At 45.5% G+C, this 19348-nt stretch overlaps 1 protein-coding gene across 3 annotated transcripts in view; it reads left to right on the forward strand.

Annotated features, from left to right (window-relative positions):
* LOC144122900 (uncharacterized) overlaps positions 1-19348 on the forward strand; it is a 183105-nt gene that overhangs the window by 138654 nt on the left and 25103 nt on the right. For 2 of the 3 annotated variants that reach the window (XM_077655869.1, XM_077655870.1), the window contains exon 6: positions 1491-1962. The exons of the other annotated variant lie outside the window; for it this stretch is intronic. In XM_077655869.1, the coding sequence (XP_077511995.1) occupies positions 1491-1716 (226 nt within the window). In that variant the 3' untranslated portion in view covers positions 1717-1962. Of the gene's footprint in view, positions 1-1490; positions 1963-19348 lie in introns of those variants that run through there. 3 annotated transcript variants of the gene reach the window in all.

The following is a 19348-nucleotide window of genomic DNA, read 5'->3' on the forward strand; positions in this document are numbered from 1 at the left end:
TGTCATGCTCTCCAGTATCCTTTCCAGGCATGGCATACTACTTGAGGTTCTGACCGACTATCGACCACAGTTTTCTTCTAAGGAATTTTCTTCCTTTGCGGCCAGTTTTACCTTCAGACACATCACTTGAAACCAGCATTTCTCACGTTCAAATGGGCTTGCCTAGAAAGGCGTGCAGATTGTATAAACTGGATATGCCGGTGGATATTTGTACGGACGACTGCTTAGGTACAGGACATCACCGTTACACTTTGGACAAACGCCAAGTGAACTGTTGATGGGACGTCGACAGCGCTTCGGACTGCCAGACAACGCCACATGCCCAAGTAGCCCCTGTCTCCAAGCATGTCCAGCATTGTGGACACAAGAGCACTCTACCTCATTGGTTCGTCTGAAAGCAGACAAAAGGTGGATAACCAACGCAAGAGTCTTGAATGAAGTTAGACCACGTTCATATAAAGTAACTGAAGAAGATGGCACAGAGTACCCAAGAAACAGGCACCACCTTTGGTTGGCCCCAGAGGTTTTTCACATGGAAGGCGCAGATGAGCCATGAATGATACTTTGGCTCCTGCACCCCTCACTCAGCAAATGCACGGCCTTTCTGCAACAGCAGATTCCAGGGCGGAGTCGTCGAATGAGCCAGTGACACCAGGCACTCTTCCTCAGGCCAATGTGTCCCCTAGCGCACAAGTCAGCGCGCCAAGGCCAGTTTCTGTCCACCAGAGTCATTTGAGATGCAGTGCTAGCCTGCTTCTACCATAAGGAAATAGAGGAGGGGGTGCAGCGGGCAGCTCGTTCAGCAACTGTGCTAGACATCCATCCATTTTCAGCCAAGCCAATAAACCGGCTTGGCAGTCGCCAGGTCGCAGTCGTATGAGTAGCACGTGCGTCTCCCTCGCTGTGTGGGTCTGCTCTGGCCGAGCATCCCGAGCATGACCGTTGTAAGGGTAAGAGCTACCAATTGTAAAATGCTGTTCCTTTGCGAGACTGTTGAACATTACTTTGGTTTTCTGTATATTAATTTTATTTGCATAGTACTGCACTCTATATCTCATTGATCATCATGTTTTCCATTTCATCTCCTGAGTGACTTAGCATGGCAATATCATCAGCGAATCGCTAATTATTTAGGTAATCTGCGATTACTTTGGTAATCTTCCCAACGGCTCCCAATGCAGGCCTCTGAATACCTCCTGGAAACAAGCGGTATAGAGGATTTAAGGAGACCCTGTGTCCCTGTTTGACACCCTTTATTATTGAAATATTATTGCGGAATTTGTGGAGGACCTCGGCCTTGAACAAATAAAAAACATATTGCCGTGACTGGTATTGAACCCGCGGCGGCGGGAACCTATCAGCTTCGCTATCCACTGCTCAAGAGCACTATGCTACCGCCGCAGCGGATCACGACTCGTCAATGGGTTTTTCGGAACTTTGCCTTTAACGGATGCTTTCGCTGTTGCGTGGTGCATTGTTTTGTGGCGCAGGGTGGACGAGCACCGCACACTCAAGTACTGCGTTGTGGTGTCAGTGCTTGCGCTGGTCTGTCTGTACTACGCGGGCTTCCTGGCCGCCTACTTGCTACTGTCTGCGCAACCGGAGCACCGGCCCTCGGCAGCCACTCACGACCTTCCTCGCAACGAAGCAGAGTTCAGGCCACGCACGGCCTCTCGTCAGGAGACGTCGACGGCGGCATTGGTGCCTCCTCCGTAGACTTTTTTGTGCTGCGGAAACCGTCACGCTCTTCCTATTTGGAGCTGATCTTTAAAAGCTGGCAGCTAATCTGAGTTGACATGGACCCCACCGCGGGAGAATTATTATTGTGTGCCCCCATCTCACAACGTGGAATGCCTGGCCGGGGGCCTCCAATTCTCGGCTCTAAATGTCTATAACAAGCAGTGATATCTCTGCAGTGCCTTTTCAAAGGCGAGGAAGTAAAATTTCGCTGTTTGACTTCTCTATCTCTAGTTTCAATTCGAGCAGAGTAATTGTAAAGGCATTGCTTCTTTTCAGTTGCTATGTATTTCCAGCTAGTGCATCCGTTCTTCCTTCCCCATCAAGTCTACTTCTGAAGTCTAGTACATTTCAGCTTTTGCTGAACCAAGAAGTAGACTAAATTTTTTAGCTATCTGGCTTGCCTAAGGAACAAGTATCTCGACATAATAAATCAAACTTTTGTATTGTGTCTCTGACTGCAAAGAAAAAATTTCCTTTACGTGGAGTCAATTCGCATCACCTACGAATTACTAAGTCAGTTAAAGCTTAATCTTAAAATGACAAAAAATCGTTTCCAAGCCGTGCAGCGTTCAACTTAGGGTGTTATCTCTTACCTTGAAGTGCGCCGCGCTTTAATTGCGTAAAAGTAAGGATGGATTCATTAGAACGTAGCGAAGATAGTTGGCTCCTTGGAAGCATGCACGGAGCGCAGCAAATGGCGGCTTGATTTGTGAGAACTGATGCTGGAGACCACACTAGTGGGAGATCGGTCTAGTTGCTGCATGTACGTCATTTCGGAAGCGCAAAAAAAAAATTGACACGCACTCAGGTAGACGAAAATTACTTCCAAGTAATTTATTCAGTGAACCCCACACGCGTTTTGTGTGTTTGCCTGAAGACTTTGATGACAGCATTAGAAGAAAACGCATGATTTCTAGGCCATAAATACGCAAGCTGTGGTCTTGATAACGCTATGGACTGTGAGCTGACCCAGTTTCTTCCAAGTGATCATATTTTTTTTTTGTGGTGCAGTGATTTCACATGTCAGTCTCGACTATTTCCAAAGATTTGGCACCGATTAGAAGCGGAACGCAGCCGCTGCACTTTTTGCAGAGAATGGCCGGAAAAGCACTGGTTGAAGTTCCGACAATGTCTCGCGCAGCCGGTCGTTGGTATAGCGCCCACTCTGTCGCACATGCTTATTGCTACAAGGGAGCTAGGAGCAAAAGACAACGCACTTTTTACACTCAGCGCATGCTATTTGGTGTGTTAAGCCGAATTTTAGAGCGAAGGCTCTGCTTCATACATGACCAAAGCTGCGAAACCTGTTTCATCGCGGAAGCCTGGCCTATAAATCAATAGATAAAGCAATATCTGGTAGTTTAGCATATCTAAGCCTGTAATATTATGCGAAAGCGCCATTTTATTGCAGGTGGAAACCTGCCACGTACCTGAAAGCGCATTGAGGTGTGCACACACCCAAGGTGGCAGTTATCTGCGTCTTAAACTTTTTTGTCCTCAATGTCAGTTCACCCAATGTACGCCGGTGGCCTATGCGTCAGTGTCGCGTTTCTGCAGCAATGTTGTCAATGCCAACGCGTATTGCTCTATTGCCATGTTTCTGCCAAAGCGTTGTCCATGCCAACGCACGCAGCGCACACCTGTCTGTCCCTACCGTCACATAGCTGAAAGTGCGAATATCACTTTGATAGTAGAATTAGTTGACGTAGATGATGTTCACTGTACAGCGCGAGTCTGTGCTGCGGTTTAACAAGGTGTGCTCGGCTGCGGCAATAGCCTGGTGGATTCCACTTCCGGACGCCGAAGCGAACGGACGTGCCATCATGTGCTCCGAAGGAGAGGTGTCAGCGGCCGTTGCAGGTCGCGGAAACAGGTATATTTAACTGCTTCGGAAGAAGATTACCAGGTCATTACCGTGTCGAAGATTTCCGGGATGAGCTGGTTCGTCTAGGTTTGCTCCCCGAAGTGCTGGCTTTAAGGGCGTACCAGATGAATCACGTGTGGGCTGTCACCATGAAGAGCGCCGAAGCGACGAAGAAGCTTTTGACTGCCAGCGATGTTAAAGTGAAAAACAGCCAGTATACTCGTGGATCCAAACAACCAAGATCTTCGGCTTAAGATTCACTGGGTGCTGTACGGCGTCCCTGACGAGGATGTGCACGAGATCCAGTCCCCGAAAGGAAAGGTGACGAACGGGACGAAGGAAAGGTGGCGGGCTCAAGGCGTGGTGGACAAAGGAACCACAACACGTACCGTCACCTTGAAACTGAACGCCAGAGTCAAGACTGACGACATTCCACACCAGCTGAGAATCTCAGGTGAGCTCGCACTTATTGTGCCGGGAAGGCCGCCGCTTTGCTTGCGGTGGCAGTCGACCGGGCACATTCGACGGGATTGCAAGGTGCCGCGCTGTAGCCTGTGCCGTCGCTTCGGACATAACGAGGGGCAGTGTGTGAAAACGTACGGTGATGGTTTCATGGAGCACTTAATGGATGAGGCGGAGGCCGAAGAGGCGTCAGGAACCCAGCGGGGTCTCACAGAACCGGATGCGGTGGCCAGCTCGTCTCATTATTCTGAGCAGGTGCCTGAAAACCGTGAGAACACTGTTCAGGCACCACCCACCGTACAACATGAACATGTTCCTGCACAGGAAACGAGCGAACGAGAGAATTCCTTAGGCGATGGTTTGGGGGCCGTTGCAAGGAATGACACAGGTCCCATGGACGCGAGTGAGGACGTGTGCAGCGGCGGTGCGGCGAAGCGTACTCGTGACGATGACGGCATCATGACAGGTACTTCAGAGAACACCGCGAATGAGGAACCGCCCGCAAAGACTGTCCTAACTCGGCGCCCTGCTTCAAGCGAAAGCCTACTATCCCACCGGAACAGAGACCTGCGGGAACTACGCCCCCGTCATGACGGGGAAAAGTGTTTTCGTTACCAGCGCGGAACTAAGAGGTGTCTGTAGCGTCGGTGACGGGGCCGAGACACGTAAGCAGTTGCCGAGGCGCCAACCACTAGATCTTCGGAGCGATGTTGTGGCACAGGGGACGTCTTTATTCGCGTACCAGCTCAAGGTGAGGCCATGCGGCCCTTTTCACTATTTGCGAACACGGCAGAAAATTCCATCACAGCACTGCGTGTAGCCACTTTAGACGTGCGAGGGCTGTCTGCGCGGCCTAAGCAGTATCATGTGAGACGTGTTTCTTTCAGAAAATAACTTAGATTTAATTGCAGTGCAGGAGACGAAGGTTGAAAGCGAAGAGCAGACGAACCGCATGGTCGAGCCTTTTAGAGAAAGATAGGACGTATGTGTGTGCCATGCTGTTGGGGCTTCGGGAGGTTGTGTATTGTTTGTTCGCAAATCCTTGGCTGTTCTTTTTGAAGAATTGACTATGTGTGAAAACGGTAGATTCATTGTATGTGACTTTTCTTTTTCAAATATTGAGTCGCGTATTATCTGCGTTCATACGCCTAATAGGGAAGAAGAACGTATACTGTTTTTTTCAAAGGTAGGGCCTTATCTCAAATGTGACAGATACCAACTGCGTATGCAGAGCCGAATACAGAGTTAGTAGGCAAGCCGTACGAGATAAGAGTGCGCATTTTTTGAGCGAACTAACAATTGAAAATGACTTGGAGGACATTGGATACGGTTTATCGAGTGGTGATATACCAGAGTTCACGCACTTCCAGCGGACAAGCCATGCGAGACTCGATAGACTATTTTTCCGCTGATCTTTTGCCAGCGTGCACGCGCTATGAAGTCAAACATGTATCTTTCAGCGATCACAGTTCAGTAAGCGCCGCAATAGGATTAAAGCAAACGAAGTCGCTGTTCAACTGGGAGTTACGGAAATTGAATGCTAAACTGCTACAAGACGAAGTTTTCCTAAATCAAATTAAGGAAAGTATTCAGCTTCTACTGGAAGCTCAGCCAGAGAGAGCAATCGAAATGTGGGAACAGTTTAAAGAGCAAATAAAGATAAAGGCCATTGAAAGAAGTAGCCTCCTACGGCACAATCAAAGGAAAAAAGAAAAAAGAATTGCAATGCGACCTAAAATTTGCCCTGAGTTTGAAAAGTGCGCACCCAGGCAGGTATACGAAGGAAATCAAAGAACTCAAAAATAAATTAGACGCTATCGCCCAAGAAAAGTACATGGGAGCCTTTGTGCGGGCACGTGCCGAGAGTATGCTTTTAGGGGAGGCACCAACAAAGCGGTCGCTATCAGACGAAAAGAGATACGCAGCAATGAATGAAATCAAACAGATAAGGCAAGGGGACTCAATGACCAGCGACCCAGATTTAATCCGGCAAGCTTTTGTACACTACTACCGTGATTTACTCGGGCGGAAGAGAAGAGTAGACGACGGATTTGAGCACGAATTTCTAAGCTTCATGCCGAAGTTAGATCTGACGTCTGCGCTAGAAGAGCCAATCACGATGGAAGAGATAAGGACAGCTATTGGTGAACTCTGCCTTGGCAAAACGTCTGGACCAGACGGCATAGGCGCGGTGTTTTATAAGTCGTTCAAGGACGAACTAGCAGGTGCACTGCATCGCGTACTGAAGCAGGCTTATGACGGAAAGCGATTGCCCCTGTCTTTTCGGAGAACGCACGTCGTGCTTACTCCTAAAACAGACGACCCCGTGAAACAGCTCTCAGTAACATGGTATCGCCCCATCAGCCTGACAAACGTGGATTATAAAATTTTCATGAAGGCTTTGGCGAAGACTCCAGCGATTGATGAAACAAATAGTTGGCCCCCACCAGACATGCGGGATTAAAGGAAGATCAATTTTTGCAAACATACGTCTGGCCAGAAGCATCATGGAGTGTTGTGATGCATGGGGGGGAACGTGTCGCCATGATGCAGATTGATTTCCAAAAGGCCTTTGATCGCGTCGTGCATGAAATTCTCTTCAGCATATTAGAACACGTAAATGTAGGTTCGGTGATATTGGAAGGCGTTAAAATGTCATATGCCGAGAGTTTCACAAGCCTTATTAAGCCTTATTGTCAACAAGTGTGTCACAACACCCTTTCAAGTGATGACATCAGTGAGGCAAGGATGCCCACTATCTCCTTTGTTGTTTGCGATATACTTGGAACCATTTTGTTTGAAGGTTATTCAAAATGAACAAGTGAGGGGTTTGCGCCTAATGGTGAGTGAAGTTGAACTGTTAGCTTACGCTGATGATATAGCAGTTTTTTGTACAGACAGGGACAGCATCAACGAAACAGGGAGCATTGTAAACAAGTTTTGTAGAATGTCGGGAAGCAATGTGAATAGGGGTAGATGCTTGGGTTTTTGGCACGGGAGCTGGGAGACCAAACCATTATGGTTGCAAAACATGCAATGAACTGAATCACTAGGAAACTATTTAGGAGTACCTCTTGAACATTACAAGGACGCTACTGAATATTGGAATCGCGAAACTGACAGAGCGAGCGAGAGGACACTAAACTGGGGAGGACGAGAGTTGTCAGTGTTTGCTCGGGCAACAGTATGCAACTTGCTTATAGCGGCGAAAATTTGGTATGTGCTTCAAGTTATGTGCATGAAACGTGTAAATGTTCAGAAACTGCACAGAGTTCTCGCCGTTTTTGTGTGGGGCTCTACATGGGAGCGAACGAGTCGGACCAATTCGTTCCGGTCGGAGAGAAGGAGGTGTGGGGCTATCCCATTTGTTTTTGAGACATGCCGTCTCCAGATTTGTTTCTGCGGGACCAAAGTGACCCTTTCTTAAGAAGCGTTATACAAGTTAGGCTACGTGAACTCCTTTCCAATTTTGTTGTGTGGACGAGTGACGTAAGAAGCGCTTACGTGCGCGATTTCCTATTTGAGGTTGTTGCTGCTTTCCAGATGTTGAAAGCTCGTTTTTTTTTAGTTATTGTGTACTGTCTCTAAGAAGCAATTGTAAAAGGATATATGTGATTTTATGTTGCCTGTGCCTCTGTATTGTTCCTTATACAGTGCAGGTCCAGGAGGAGACGTCCTAAAAAAAGTTAAAAAGGTTCCAATTTGTTTTTCAGCCAAAACATTCTTCTTTCAGCTCCACAGCAATACACTGCCGGTAAAACCCTGGCTTGAAGCTAAGGGAATATTTGTTCCGTGGTCTACAAACTGTCTACTGTGTAGAAGGCCAGAGACCACAGAACATATCTTCCTCGAGTGTTCGGATGCCGTATTCCTGTGGGATATCCTTCAAAGAATGTTAAAAAAGGGCCTCCCATTGTCACCTCGTGGCATCCGTTTTCTACCTGTCCAAAATCTTGGTAGCATTCCTCTAGATATGATTATGCTACTGGGCCTGCACAGCCTGTGGAAAGTGCGCATGGCAGTACGGAATGCAGACATTGATATTCGCCCTGCGAGGCAGTATATTATTGAGAGCATTTTATATGTCAGAGATGCACTCAAGTCCCAAAATAACCCCCCAGAATGGATTTGTATAATGAACGTTCGAACTTGCAAACTTTACACGTTTTTAATGAACGCTCGCCCAATGTGGGAGGACGTATTTTAACATTTCATGTACAGTAATCTTGATTTTCGCCAAGCCGGCAATAAAGAAAAAAAAAGTGGCGATAGCCTGGTGCTATCGGTCAGTGGCCAGCGAAGCTGATCTGTACGCGCCGCCACGGGTTCGAATCCCAGTCGCGGATACTAATTTGATTTCTTTTGGTTCATTCATTTCACTTGGAAGCCGCCGCTGTGGTTCAGTGGTTATGGCGCTCGGCTGCTGGCCCAAAAGACGCGGGTTCGATCCCGGCCGCGGCGGTCGAATTTTGATGCAGGCAAAGTTCTAGAAGCCCATGTACGCTGCGATGTCGGTGCACGTTAAACAACCGCAGGTGGTCAAAATTTCCGGAGCCCTTCACTACGGCGTCCTTTATAGCCTGTGTAGATTTGGGATGTTTAACCCCATTAAACCATAAACCATTTCACTTGGCACATACCCACAAACATCCCAAGCCCACAAAAATCTCAAAACCTTACTCGTGCTTTACCCATCGGAATATTGCTTTCGGAATAATAAAATAAATATTGCCGCGACAGGGCTTCGAACCCGCGGTGGCACAAAAAGATTAGCTTCGCTAGACAGTGCACGATAGCACTATGTAATCGCCGCAGCCAATCGCGCCTCGTGTTCAACTACAACACACTCAGGTTCTGTGCATTGGACATCACAGTCTTAACTGCCATCTGCGGCTCGAAAAGGCCAGATCCGATTAACCTCTATCAGAATTTAGGCTGAGTGTAATATCATTGTGAGACGTGCCGACTGCCCCGAAAAGCAAAACCATGAGCCAGCCTAGCTAATCACATGCTATGGAACGTCTACTTGGTGTAAATACGTTAAAACACTACACTTTTTTGTTTGTTTGAATGAAGGGTACAGCTTCGTGAGCTTGGAAAGTTTAGAACTATCGCGTCGGATTTCCCGGCATTATTCTTTAGATTGTGGGAAACGATGAACATAAGGTACGGTGTGAATGCAAGGAAGAATCAGCTGTGCTTGGAAGCCGACCTATATAATTTAGGGAAGTGCCCATAGGTGCTGTTATCGGACCGCAGTCAAACCGGACGCCTTCTCTAATGTGCCTATCGAACAAACGAAGAGAAACGGGGAAGCAAAAAAAAAACACAGATAAGGCGCTCAACAGAGAAGTGGTTTGGATTGAGGCATTGCCGTGGCTTATATGCAGTCGCAAACGATCCGAAAAGAAAACAATTTGAGAAGACGCATAAGCTTCGCCTGAAGTATATGACGTGTTAGCGTTAGTGCGTTAATGCACATATATGTTGAATTCGCCATTCTCAACTTAACATTCATATGTCCCTGAAAGTGTTCATACAACTCCCTGCGCTGCGGTGCAGCAGTTAAACGATGCGCCACTGCCCTGCGATGGCAGACGATGCCACCGGTGCGGCTTGTGCGGCAGAAGTCGCGAGCAACCTGTCACGATTAATGGTTAATTTAACTCCACCTGCTACTGCAGTCAGCTTGCTCGCAATTCGATGGGCAGGCTTTGATGACGCCACAAGATCGCGTGGCCCACTCAGGTTGCTTCTCCGGCGTGTGGCCACCCCACGCCATGCTATTTTTCGCTCACAACGCTCTCATTCAATTATAGCCTTCTTTGTTCATCGTCATCCTTTAATAAAAATCTTAATGGGCTGGGGGTACGGAATTTTATTTGCCATTTATTTAGATCATATTGCTAGCTTCTCATACGCTATTACAAGAAAGGGGAAACTGAAGCGCAAAAGTTCTAGAAGCATACAAATGTAGGCACAGGAATGTCGATCCACAGTAAAGACATTTCCGCCCCAAGACAAGTCACTATTTCGAGTGCAAAGACGACAACACATTCTAGCAAGCATTTTGTATAACTATGGGAACAGTCATCATGATCATCACCATCAGTCTGACTATGCCCACTGCAGGACAAAGGCCTCTCTCATGACTCTCCAATTAACCACGTCCTTTGCCAGCTGCGGCCACCCTATGGCTGCAAACTTCCTAATCTCATCCACCCACCTAACCTTCTGCCGCCCCTGCTATGCTTGCCTTCTCTTGGAATCTAGTCCGTTACCCTTAACGACCAGCGGTTATCTTTCCTTCGCAAAACATGCCCTGCCCAAGCCTATTTCCTCCTCTTGATTTTGGTAGGACGTCATTGCCCCACGTTTTTTCCTCACCCACTCTGCCCTCTTCCGCGGTCTTAACATTACAGCTATCACTTTCGCGTCCATAGCTGGCTGCGTTGTCCATATCTTCTGATGAATCGTTTTCGTTAGACCCCACGTTTCTGCCCCTTAGGGGAGTACCGGTAAGATACAGCTGTTGTATACTTTTCTCTTGAAGGATATTGGCAAACTGCCACTCATGATCTGAGAAAACCTACCAAATGCGCTCCACCCCTTTTTTGTATTCTTTTTGCTCTCGGGGTTTAGGTCTGCGGTCCTTACCTCAGTACCAAATGTAAACGGCCGGTCCCTTCCTACACTGTTACACTAACGTATGACACAAACGTAAAAGCTAAAACAAAGAATGCATGACAAGAATCAAGAGAGATGAGCCGGACTTAGGCTGGACATTTATGCATAAGTGCGCTGCTTACCGTGTGATTTATAAGTGAGTTCCATTCCCTGACTTCTTGCGGCAAGAAAGATTACCTAAATCAGTCACAAACAAATCTTAGCTTTCCTAAGTTTTTACAATCTTTGTGCGCATATTTATGGTTGATGACGGTAACAGGTACTGATGTACATCAACATTTAAGGCTTGTTTGAAATGTAGGCAAAGAAAATTAAGGCCTGAGCTGGATGCTCGGATTCTGAGGGTGTAGAGACAAGCGTTATTAAAGAGGAGAGCCGTGTCTTCGATATTATACACAAATCGAACTGCCCCCCTCTGGAGATACTCTAGTCCCGATTATACTTTCGTGTAAGAGAACTAGCAGACAGCGTTATATTCAAGTACAGGACAAGCCAAGGCTGTGTAACCCAGTAACATAGTAGTAGGAGATGCAGACGGAATAGGGCGTTTCATAGAGAAAGGCAGGCCGGCTGCTTTATTTTCTCTGTAAGAAACCTATTTTTTCACGTTAGACCACCATCCACATTCATCCACCGATTTTATATATGTTCGATAAATGTTTTGAGAGATGTTAAGGGTTTTCTTGGTGCTCACTGACAGATACTGCCTGCCCTAATTTAATGGTCATCTGACAGCCTTGGCACCAGAATAGTACATTATTCAATGCGTTTTTTTAAAAATACGTTGTCTTTACAGTCCTCCTGTTTTACAAGTAATGCAGTCATCTGCAAGCATTCGAAGTGTGCCATCTGTGATATGTGATATGTCGTTTACGTCTAAGGGGAAAAGAATAGGTGCGAGAACAGTACTTTGGGGTGCCCCAGAAGAAACTTCGACACAGTTAGAAGGATGCCCTTCATAATGTCAACATTGGGGTCGGCCAGGTAGCTATGATTTTGTCCATTTCTAATATGGCTAGTTCTTCGAAAGTTGTTTACTCTATTAATTTTAGGTAAGAGGCGCGATGAAAATTCTTGGATAGGACTTGAATAATGTAAACATGTCCGTGCCTGTTATTAATAGATGCCAGGTCATGAATTGTTTCCTGTAGGTGTGTGGTAGTAGCCATATACTTTCTAAAGCTCTGTTGTGGAGTATTAAATATGTTACATTCTTCTATAACGCTGAAAATGTAGTGAAGTATTTTGCACGCAATGCAGATTAGAGATTTTGGGGAAGTTTGAGGGTTAGAGGTTGAACTGATTTAAAAATAGGCACAACTTTTGCTATTTTCCAGGGGTCCGGTTTGTGGACCACTTCTAAAGATTTTGTGTAGAGGCAGTAAGTGTTTGGATACCTATTCGACATACCGTTTGATAAATCTTTTCCGGATATTGTGACGAATATTTCTTTGTCCATGTAAATTTTAGCGATAATGAAATATCAGATTCTCAGAATATCTCATATTCTAATAGTGCGAAGTCATCGAGTTTTTTTCTTCATTGGGCACGAATGTTTCGGCAACGGGTAAAACGCTATTGTCAAGCACTAGGCTGATTTGAAATATTCGTTAAAATCGTGTTGCCTTGTAGCGGGCTTGCAGTGTTGCCTCGCGCCGGGCTCGGCTCGCTGGCCATGGCACACGGTGCCGGACAAGAAAGAGGAAGTGGGGCTAATCAGCTTCAACGCGAACAGCGCAGATAAACAGAACCTCAATGCTGTCGGAGATGGTTCTTCCTCGCTTTAGCTCCGACAGCCTCTTTTAAAGCATCGCCTGGGAGCAAGGTACCATGCTGCCACTTCCCTTTTTCAAATAGTTCCAGGATTTAGGCGGTGCCGTTCTGATAACATAATTTAAGGTAACGTTTAAAAAATCTTGTTTCACCTTTTCTTTTTTCTTCCTTCTACGTACGCGAATGACCTTGAGTGCAGTTAACTGTGTGAGGTGATTAGTGTTTGTTTTTATAACCTTGCGATTAGGCGCTTGATATGAATGATATATCCACAGATATCACGAAGTTCGCGAGATATCCTCAGTTTGTTCTTCCGAACAGTCTTAGTTTTATTTGGAAGAAACTGGATGTGCGCTCCGGCACATGAGCCTTAAAGATTAGCCATAAGTCAATGGTAGGCTGTTTCGGGTCAGAAAAACGACGTGAAAACTAAGGATATCAACACTCCAAAAAGTGAAGCGCTTTGTTGTCGTTAGCTCGATTCCAGTCTAGAACTAGAGTTATATAATTGCCAGCGCCTCGAGATCTGAGAAGTAAAAGGGTATTTGGTTGCCATGTGGTCAGAAATTTCAGCTGTTACTCCGCACAAAATGTGACTGTCAGGAATATTATCACTTTTAAAAGTCAAATCAAGAATATTACTTCTTACGAGAGTTGCACGCGTTGGGTTGCGAATGATCTGTTTCAACCACGAAGTGACTTCCTTGTGACTGTACTGTCCCTGGCAAAGATAACTTTTCAGCAGGACCAATAAAATAAATGGCAGACCATATAGATACACCGCTAGCTCATTAAACTAACTATGTAACTGAATGCTGTGTACATGCTTGCTATCCAGAGAAAATGGAGATTGCTCGGGTTAATATTGTGCATAAAGGGAGTGATGTAAATGGACTCAACATTATAGACTCATTTTCGTCTTGACTATATTCTCAAAAATGGGCGAAAACGTTATAAACAGCCGTTTTGAGGAACACCCTGATAGGAATAAAATAATTGCTGAGCAACAATATAGCTTGAACAAAAACCGAAGTCAGTCCGCGCTATTAGAAATACAAGAGGAAGTTATTGATAAGTTGGAAATACGCTAATAACTCTGGGAATATTTTTAGATCTGACCCTGTAAATCACTATGTTATGGACGAAATTAAGCTGCTACGGAATAAGAGAAATTGTATTCGAACTTTTAAAAAGCTTCTTCAGCAACCGGCTACTGTTCACGAAAGTCAATAATACAAGTTCCCACGTGGCTCTTGTCATCACTGATGTACTCCAAGGGCCTAGTTTGGGACCAGTTATGTTCCCGATTTACATAAACGATATCCTTAATTTACATCACACTAGGAACATTATTTTATGTGCAGACGACACTAATGTATTCTTTGCTGGGCAAAACTGTCAGGTCATACGGGAGACGACAAACGCTCGGCTACAAAAACATTCACGGGGGCCAAAATAAAATGGAGTAATATTTAATGTGGGCAATACTAAGTACGTTCTATTCATAGCAAAAAGTTCTCTGTCACATTTAAAGATGGTCGCCTCAGTCAAGAAAATTTGATGAAATTCTGAAGTGGGAAGTTAGAAGAATATATTTGAACGACTCATATCTTTGACACAAAGATCGCCCGACCTGTATGTAGGCTTGCTAAACAAATGTAGAAACCTGTTACCAGAGAAGTTGAAATGACAAAATTATTACTTTGTCCTTGATTCCGCCATGCATTATAACTTGTGTGTATGTGATACAACGACCATAACAAAAAAGGAAAAAAAAATCCACTTTGCAGGGGAGAGCAGTTCATGCAGCAGCAATTCCTTTTAGTAAGTGCTCGTCCTACCTTTTTTCCAGATATAACTTGTTGACAAGTGAGAAAAGTTACAAGAAGAAAGTAGCTATGAATAATAAAATCTTGTTACGGAGAATAATTATGTTTTTGAGAATCAGTACCTTATATAACGCCCCGCTTATAATTTCCGGTTTTACAACTGCGATGTTTATAAGCCCCGTAAAAATTACGGTCTCCGAAAACGTACATACCAGATAGGGTATTTATTAAACACCTATCGTGGAGTTCTGGATGTAGTGCTTGAAAATAACACGAAATAAACTAGGAAATGAAGTTGACGCTATGCTGGCTCTCCATACGATCTAAACAGCCCGCCTCTGTACTTCCTTCCCTTCATTGTCTTCACTAAGCCGCCGCAGTGGCTCAGTGGTTATGGCACTGTGCTGCTGACCCGATAGACGCGGGTTCCATCCAGGCTGTGGCGGTTGAACTTCGATCGAGGCGAAATTCTAGAAGTCCGTGGACTGTGCGATGTCGGTGCACGTTAAATAATCCCAGGTGGTCCCTCATGGCCTGAGTTGCTTTGGGACGTTAAACTCCTATTAACCATCTTCACAGCTGCCCTGTTGCCTTATGTTTTTGTCTACTATGAGTTGTGTTTTTAAAGACATAGGAGCTCAAAAACCGAAACATAGGCGTAGTGAGGGCATGGGTAGAGCAGTGTGCTATCAACAAGCTTTATTGCACGAAGCGCGTTTGTATACCAGCTTTACACATACGACAAGACGCCGAGGCGGTAAAATGGGTAAAATGTGAAATAGAAACACATTTAATGGTCATATCTTTCCCATTCACACTCTTGTTTTGTAGCGTGATCTGGTATCGAAAACCACAAAGAGTAATTGCTTTATAAACTTAAATTATTTGAGGATACTGTAGAAGCTTGGGCAAGTTGGTGTGACATTGTTTTTCAGCAGCGCAGGGGACAAAGGACGAGACAAGTGCACAGACACGGCGCTGAACTTACAACTGGTTTTATTCAGGCGAATTCCCCTTCTTAAAAACAGCGGCAACAATCTCAAATAAAAAAACAGATACACAAAACGGCGAGAATGACAGTTCATGAGCACAGGGCTACAGTGGCACAAGACTAATCGCCTCAATAAAACCAGTTGTAAGTTCAGCGCCGTGTCTGTGCACTTGTCTCGTCCTTTGTTCCTTGCGCTGCTGAAAAACAATTATTTGAGGAGTAGCCGGCCATGGTCACCTCTCCAAGTTTCCATTCGTTAACTTACTTTTTCTCACTCTGAAAGTTAAATTCTCCGCTCCCGCTTTAAAAACTGCATTGTTTTCGCGAAAATATAACTGAAGCCCTACTGCTTTTCAGTACGCGCGGCCTCACCAACTAGTATGTGGCACACTTTTCGAATAAATAAAAAGTTCTAGGCATGAAGGATTTGTTTGTTGTTTGAAAACTGGTATGGGCGACATCAGGGTTTCATCGGCTCCGAAGCAGCAGGTACATTGGGAGGAACGATAAAATACTGACTTTGTGATTGTTGCGTCGCTGCACTTTTCCACGTCACTTCAGACGGCAAAGGAATAAATGACAGATGCTTATCGCACAGACAATCATGCTCTTTGAGACTAAGTGTTTCAAAGATAAGGGGACATCCTTGTATTCTCACACCCGTCCTTCTGTCACGGATCTCCCCGGAGGGCACTCGGACCGAAAGAATGGACTACTCGACAGGTGTACCTAGTAAGTGGACGAAAGGGGGGAAGAGGAAAGGAAAGTGCATGGACCTGTGACTGATGTTATCGCACCACCACCACTGCCGGCGTGCACACAGACGCACATTTAATGTACCCTACGTGACACACACACTCGCACACAAAACTAACACAAAACACAAAGAATAAAAATACACACGACCCGAGAACCCTGCTACCAGAGCCTACTATTAGCGGTCTACTGTTAGTGGTCGGCGATCGTGCTCACGGTTGGTTCGGTGCGGCTGCGGCGTTGTATGGATCCAGTAGCCGGCGTCGAGGTGGCGTTGGACGTGCTTGGACTGGCGTCGCTGGCGGCGTCGTATAAGCTTCCGGTCCAAGCGCCCGTGGACGTGATTCCGGTGTTGGCGTTGCGGGCACCACCCGGATGGGTGGCAACAGCACTAGAGACATCCCTGGCCGCAGCAGGTAGTAGCGTCCTCCGTTGACTACCCCGAACGGGCTCAGAAACGGCAGGAAGTCCACGATGCGAAGCCGTAAAACGCTAGCTCACCGGAGCAGTAGCCGGCGTCGCTCTCTTCGAGCCGAAGCGTCCCTGACCCACCGGAGCCTCCGCTTCTCTGTTCTTCTGCCCGTCGCTCGCTCTCCATCGCCCTTTTATATCCTTGGCGTTAGTCCACGTAAGCCTTGTCGTCGTCTTCTCCTTCTCTTTTCAGCAATCATCTCTCTCCACCTCACCGAATGCTTCTCCACCTCACCGAATGCTTCTTCTTCTTTATTCTTCGGTTAATCCACGTCGTCTTCTTCACACCTCTTTCCTTCATAATTTTATTTTAAACTCCTTATTATATGTAACACCTTCCTCCTTTATTTTCAAGAAGTTTTCAAGAGAAATGTGGAAGCGCTTGTGAAACGTTTCTAAGTTAAGCGCGTTGGACAGTAACGATCGAGAGATGTAATGGAATTGGCTTCTGGGGGTTTGACGTCCCAAAGCGACTCAGGCTATAAGGGACGCCGTAGTGGAGGGCTCTGAAGATTTCGACCACCCGGGGTTCTTTAACGTGCACTGAAATCGCACAGTACACGGGCCTCCAGAATTTCGCCCCCATCGAAATGCGACCGCTGCGGCCGGGATCGATCCCGCGTCTTTCGTGTCAGCAGCCTAAAGCCATAACCCCTGAGGCACCGGGGTGGCACTTGTAATGGAACTGGCTCGAGCGATTCCTTTAAGGAAGAGCGTGTTCTTTTGATGTAGTACAGTTTTCGGGATGGCTGCCTTTCCTCGCTTTGCCTGTTAGCATTAAATATTCTTCATCTGTGTTTACAATTTATGCCTCAGCGTATAACGAAAAGGAGCTTTTCAAGTCTTCTAGAAATATTATACAGGATGGCGTTGCATAGTGCTTACCCAATATTTTTTTTTAATTCCCGAAACAGCGAAGGAGGTGGTGGAGACATAATTGCTGTCACCCGCTGCAGGGCTCCCTTCGGCATGAAGTGCAGAAAGAAATTGATATGGTTATAGACTTAGTCAAAAGGCAGTGTACAGATTGCCTACAGAAAAACAGCAATTGGGATTCTTAGAGGGGTTTATGGATAGTCTTTAGAAAAAAACAGATTAAGGCTGCTATAGATTTTAGTCTACAGATAGTGTACAGACGGTCTATAGAAAAAAGGAAGACCTTTAGACTTCAGTTTATTGATTAATTACAGCTGTTATGTACTTAGGCTATAGTCTACACTCTCTATAGACAAAAATAAAGGTGGCTATAGACATTAGTCTAAGATAATGATGATGATGGATTTTTATGGCGCAAGGGCTTCTATGGCCAAAGAGCGCCATGGCACAAGGTATTTTCGAATTCTCAAGGTGCAGTAAAAGAACTATTTCCCAAGCACTTCACCCTAAATAAGCGGAGCACCATACCAGGGGAAAGCTTGTGCCCATTTTATCACCGGTGGGTACCCGGCGGCACTGAGGATCGATCCCCGCGCCTCACTCATGCGAGGCGGATGCTCAACCACTTGGCCACCGCTGCGGTCGACTATAGATAAGGTTTTCACAGTCTATAGACAAAAGATAATGAAGGCAGTTATAGACCTTAGTTTACAGACTGTCTATAGCAAACGGAAATTAAGGCGGTTGTAGACTTTACTTTATAGATATTCTGTACGTGGTTAGGCCAAGGGAAATTAAGGTTGTCATAGACTTACGCTATAGATTGTCTATAGACAAAAGAAAATTAAGACTTTTAGACTTTAGTTTATTGATTAATTACAGCTGTTATATACTTAGGCTATAGTCTATACTGTCTGTAGACAAAAATAAAGGGTTCTATAGACATTAGCCTATAGATAATGTATTCACAGTCTATAGACAAACGGTAATGAAGGCAGTTATAGACCTTAGTTTACAGACTGTCTATAGCAAACGGAAATTAAGGCGGTTGTAGACTTTACTTTATAGATATTCTGTACGTGGTTAGGCCAAGGGAAATTAAGGTTGTCATAGACTTACGCTATAGATTGTCTATAGACAAAAGAAAATTAAGACTTTTAGACTTTAGTTTATTGATTAATTACAGCTGTTATATACTTAGGCTATAGTCTATACTGTCTGTAGACAAAAATAAAGGGTTCTATAGACATTAGCCTATAGATAATGTATTCACAGTCTATAGACAAACGGTAATGAAGGCAGTTATAGACATTAGTTTACAGACTTTCTACAGCAAACGGAATTTAAGGCGGTTGTAGACTTAACTTTATAGATATTCTGTACGTCCATAGGCCAAAGGAAATTAAGGCTGTTATAGACTTCAGCCTGGGATAGGCTATAGGCCGTCTCTAGACAAAAAATTAGGGCGGTTGTAGACATTAGTCTACAAATAGCCCCTCGACTGTCTCTAGACAATGAAATGAAGGCGGCTATAAACTTTAGTCTATAGAAAATCTATAGACTGTCAATAGAACAAATAGTCTAAAGGATAACAATAGAGTCTCTAAAAAGTCTATAGGCCATTTTTATAAGGGCGTGCACTTATGTATAGCATTCAGCGTCGCGAAGAGCTACCGGTGCAAAAAAAAAAAAATTGGCGGTGGTTTAGCTTTTGTTAAACCTGGAGTGACGCGATAGCTACACGTGGCCGAGTGGAACTTGGTCACGTGACTAACCACATGACGAACCATGTGATCAGGGACGGTGCCGCGCCGCCGGCAGCTGCTCCGCACCACGTGACCACGTGACGGCGTGGCAGCGCAGCCACAGGGTGGCGGCGCCGCCACCGCCATGGCGCCG

The sequence above is a fragment of the Amblyomma americanum genome, chromosome 3 (genome assembly GCF_052857255.1).
Source record: "Amblyomma americanum isolate KBUSLIRL-KWMA chromosome 3, ASM5285725v1, whole genome shotgun sequence".
NCBI classification, from domain to species: Eukaryota; Metazoa; Arthropoda; class Arachnida; order Ixodida; family Ixodidae; genus Amblyomma; species Amblyomma americanum.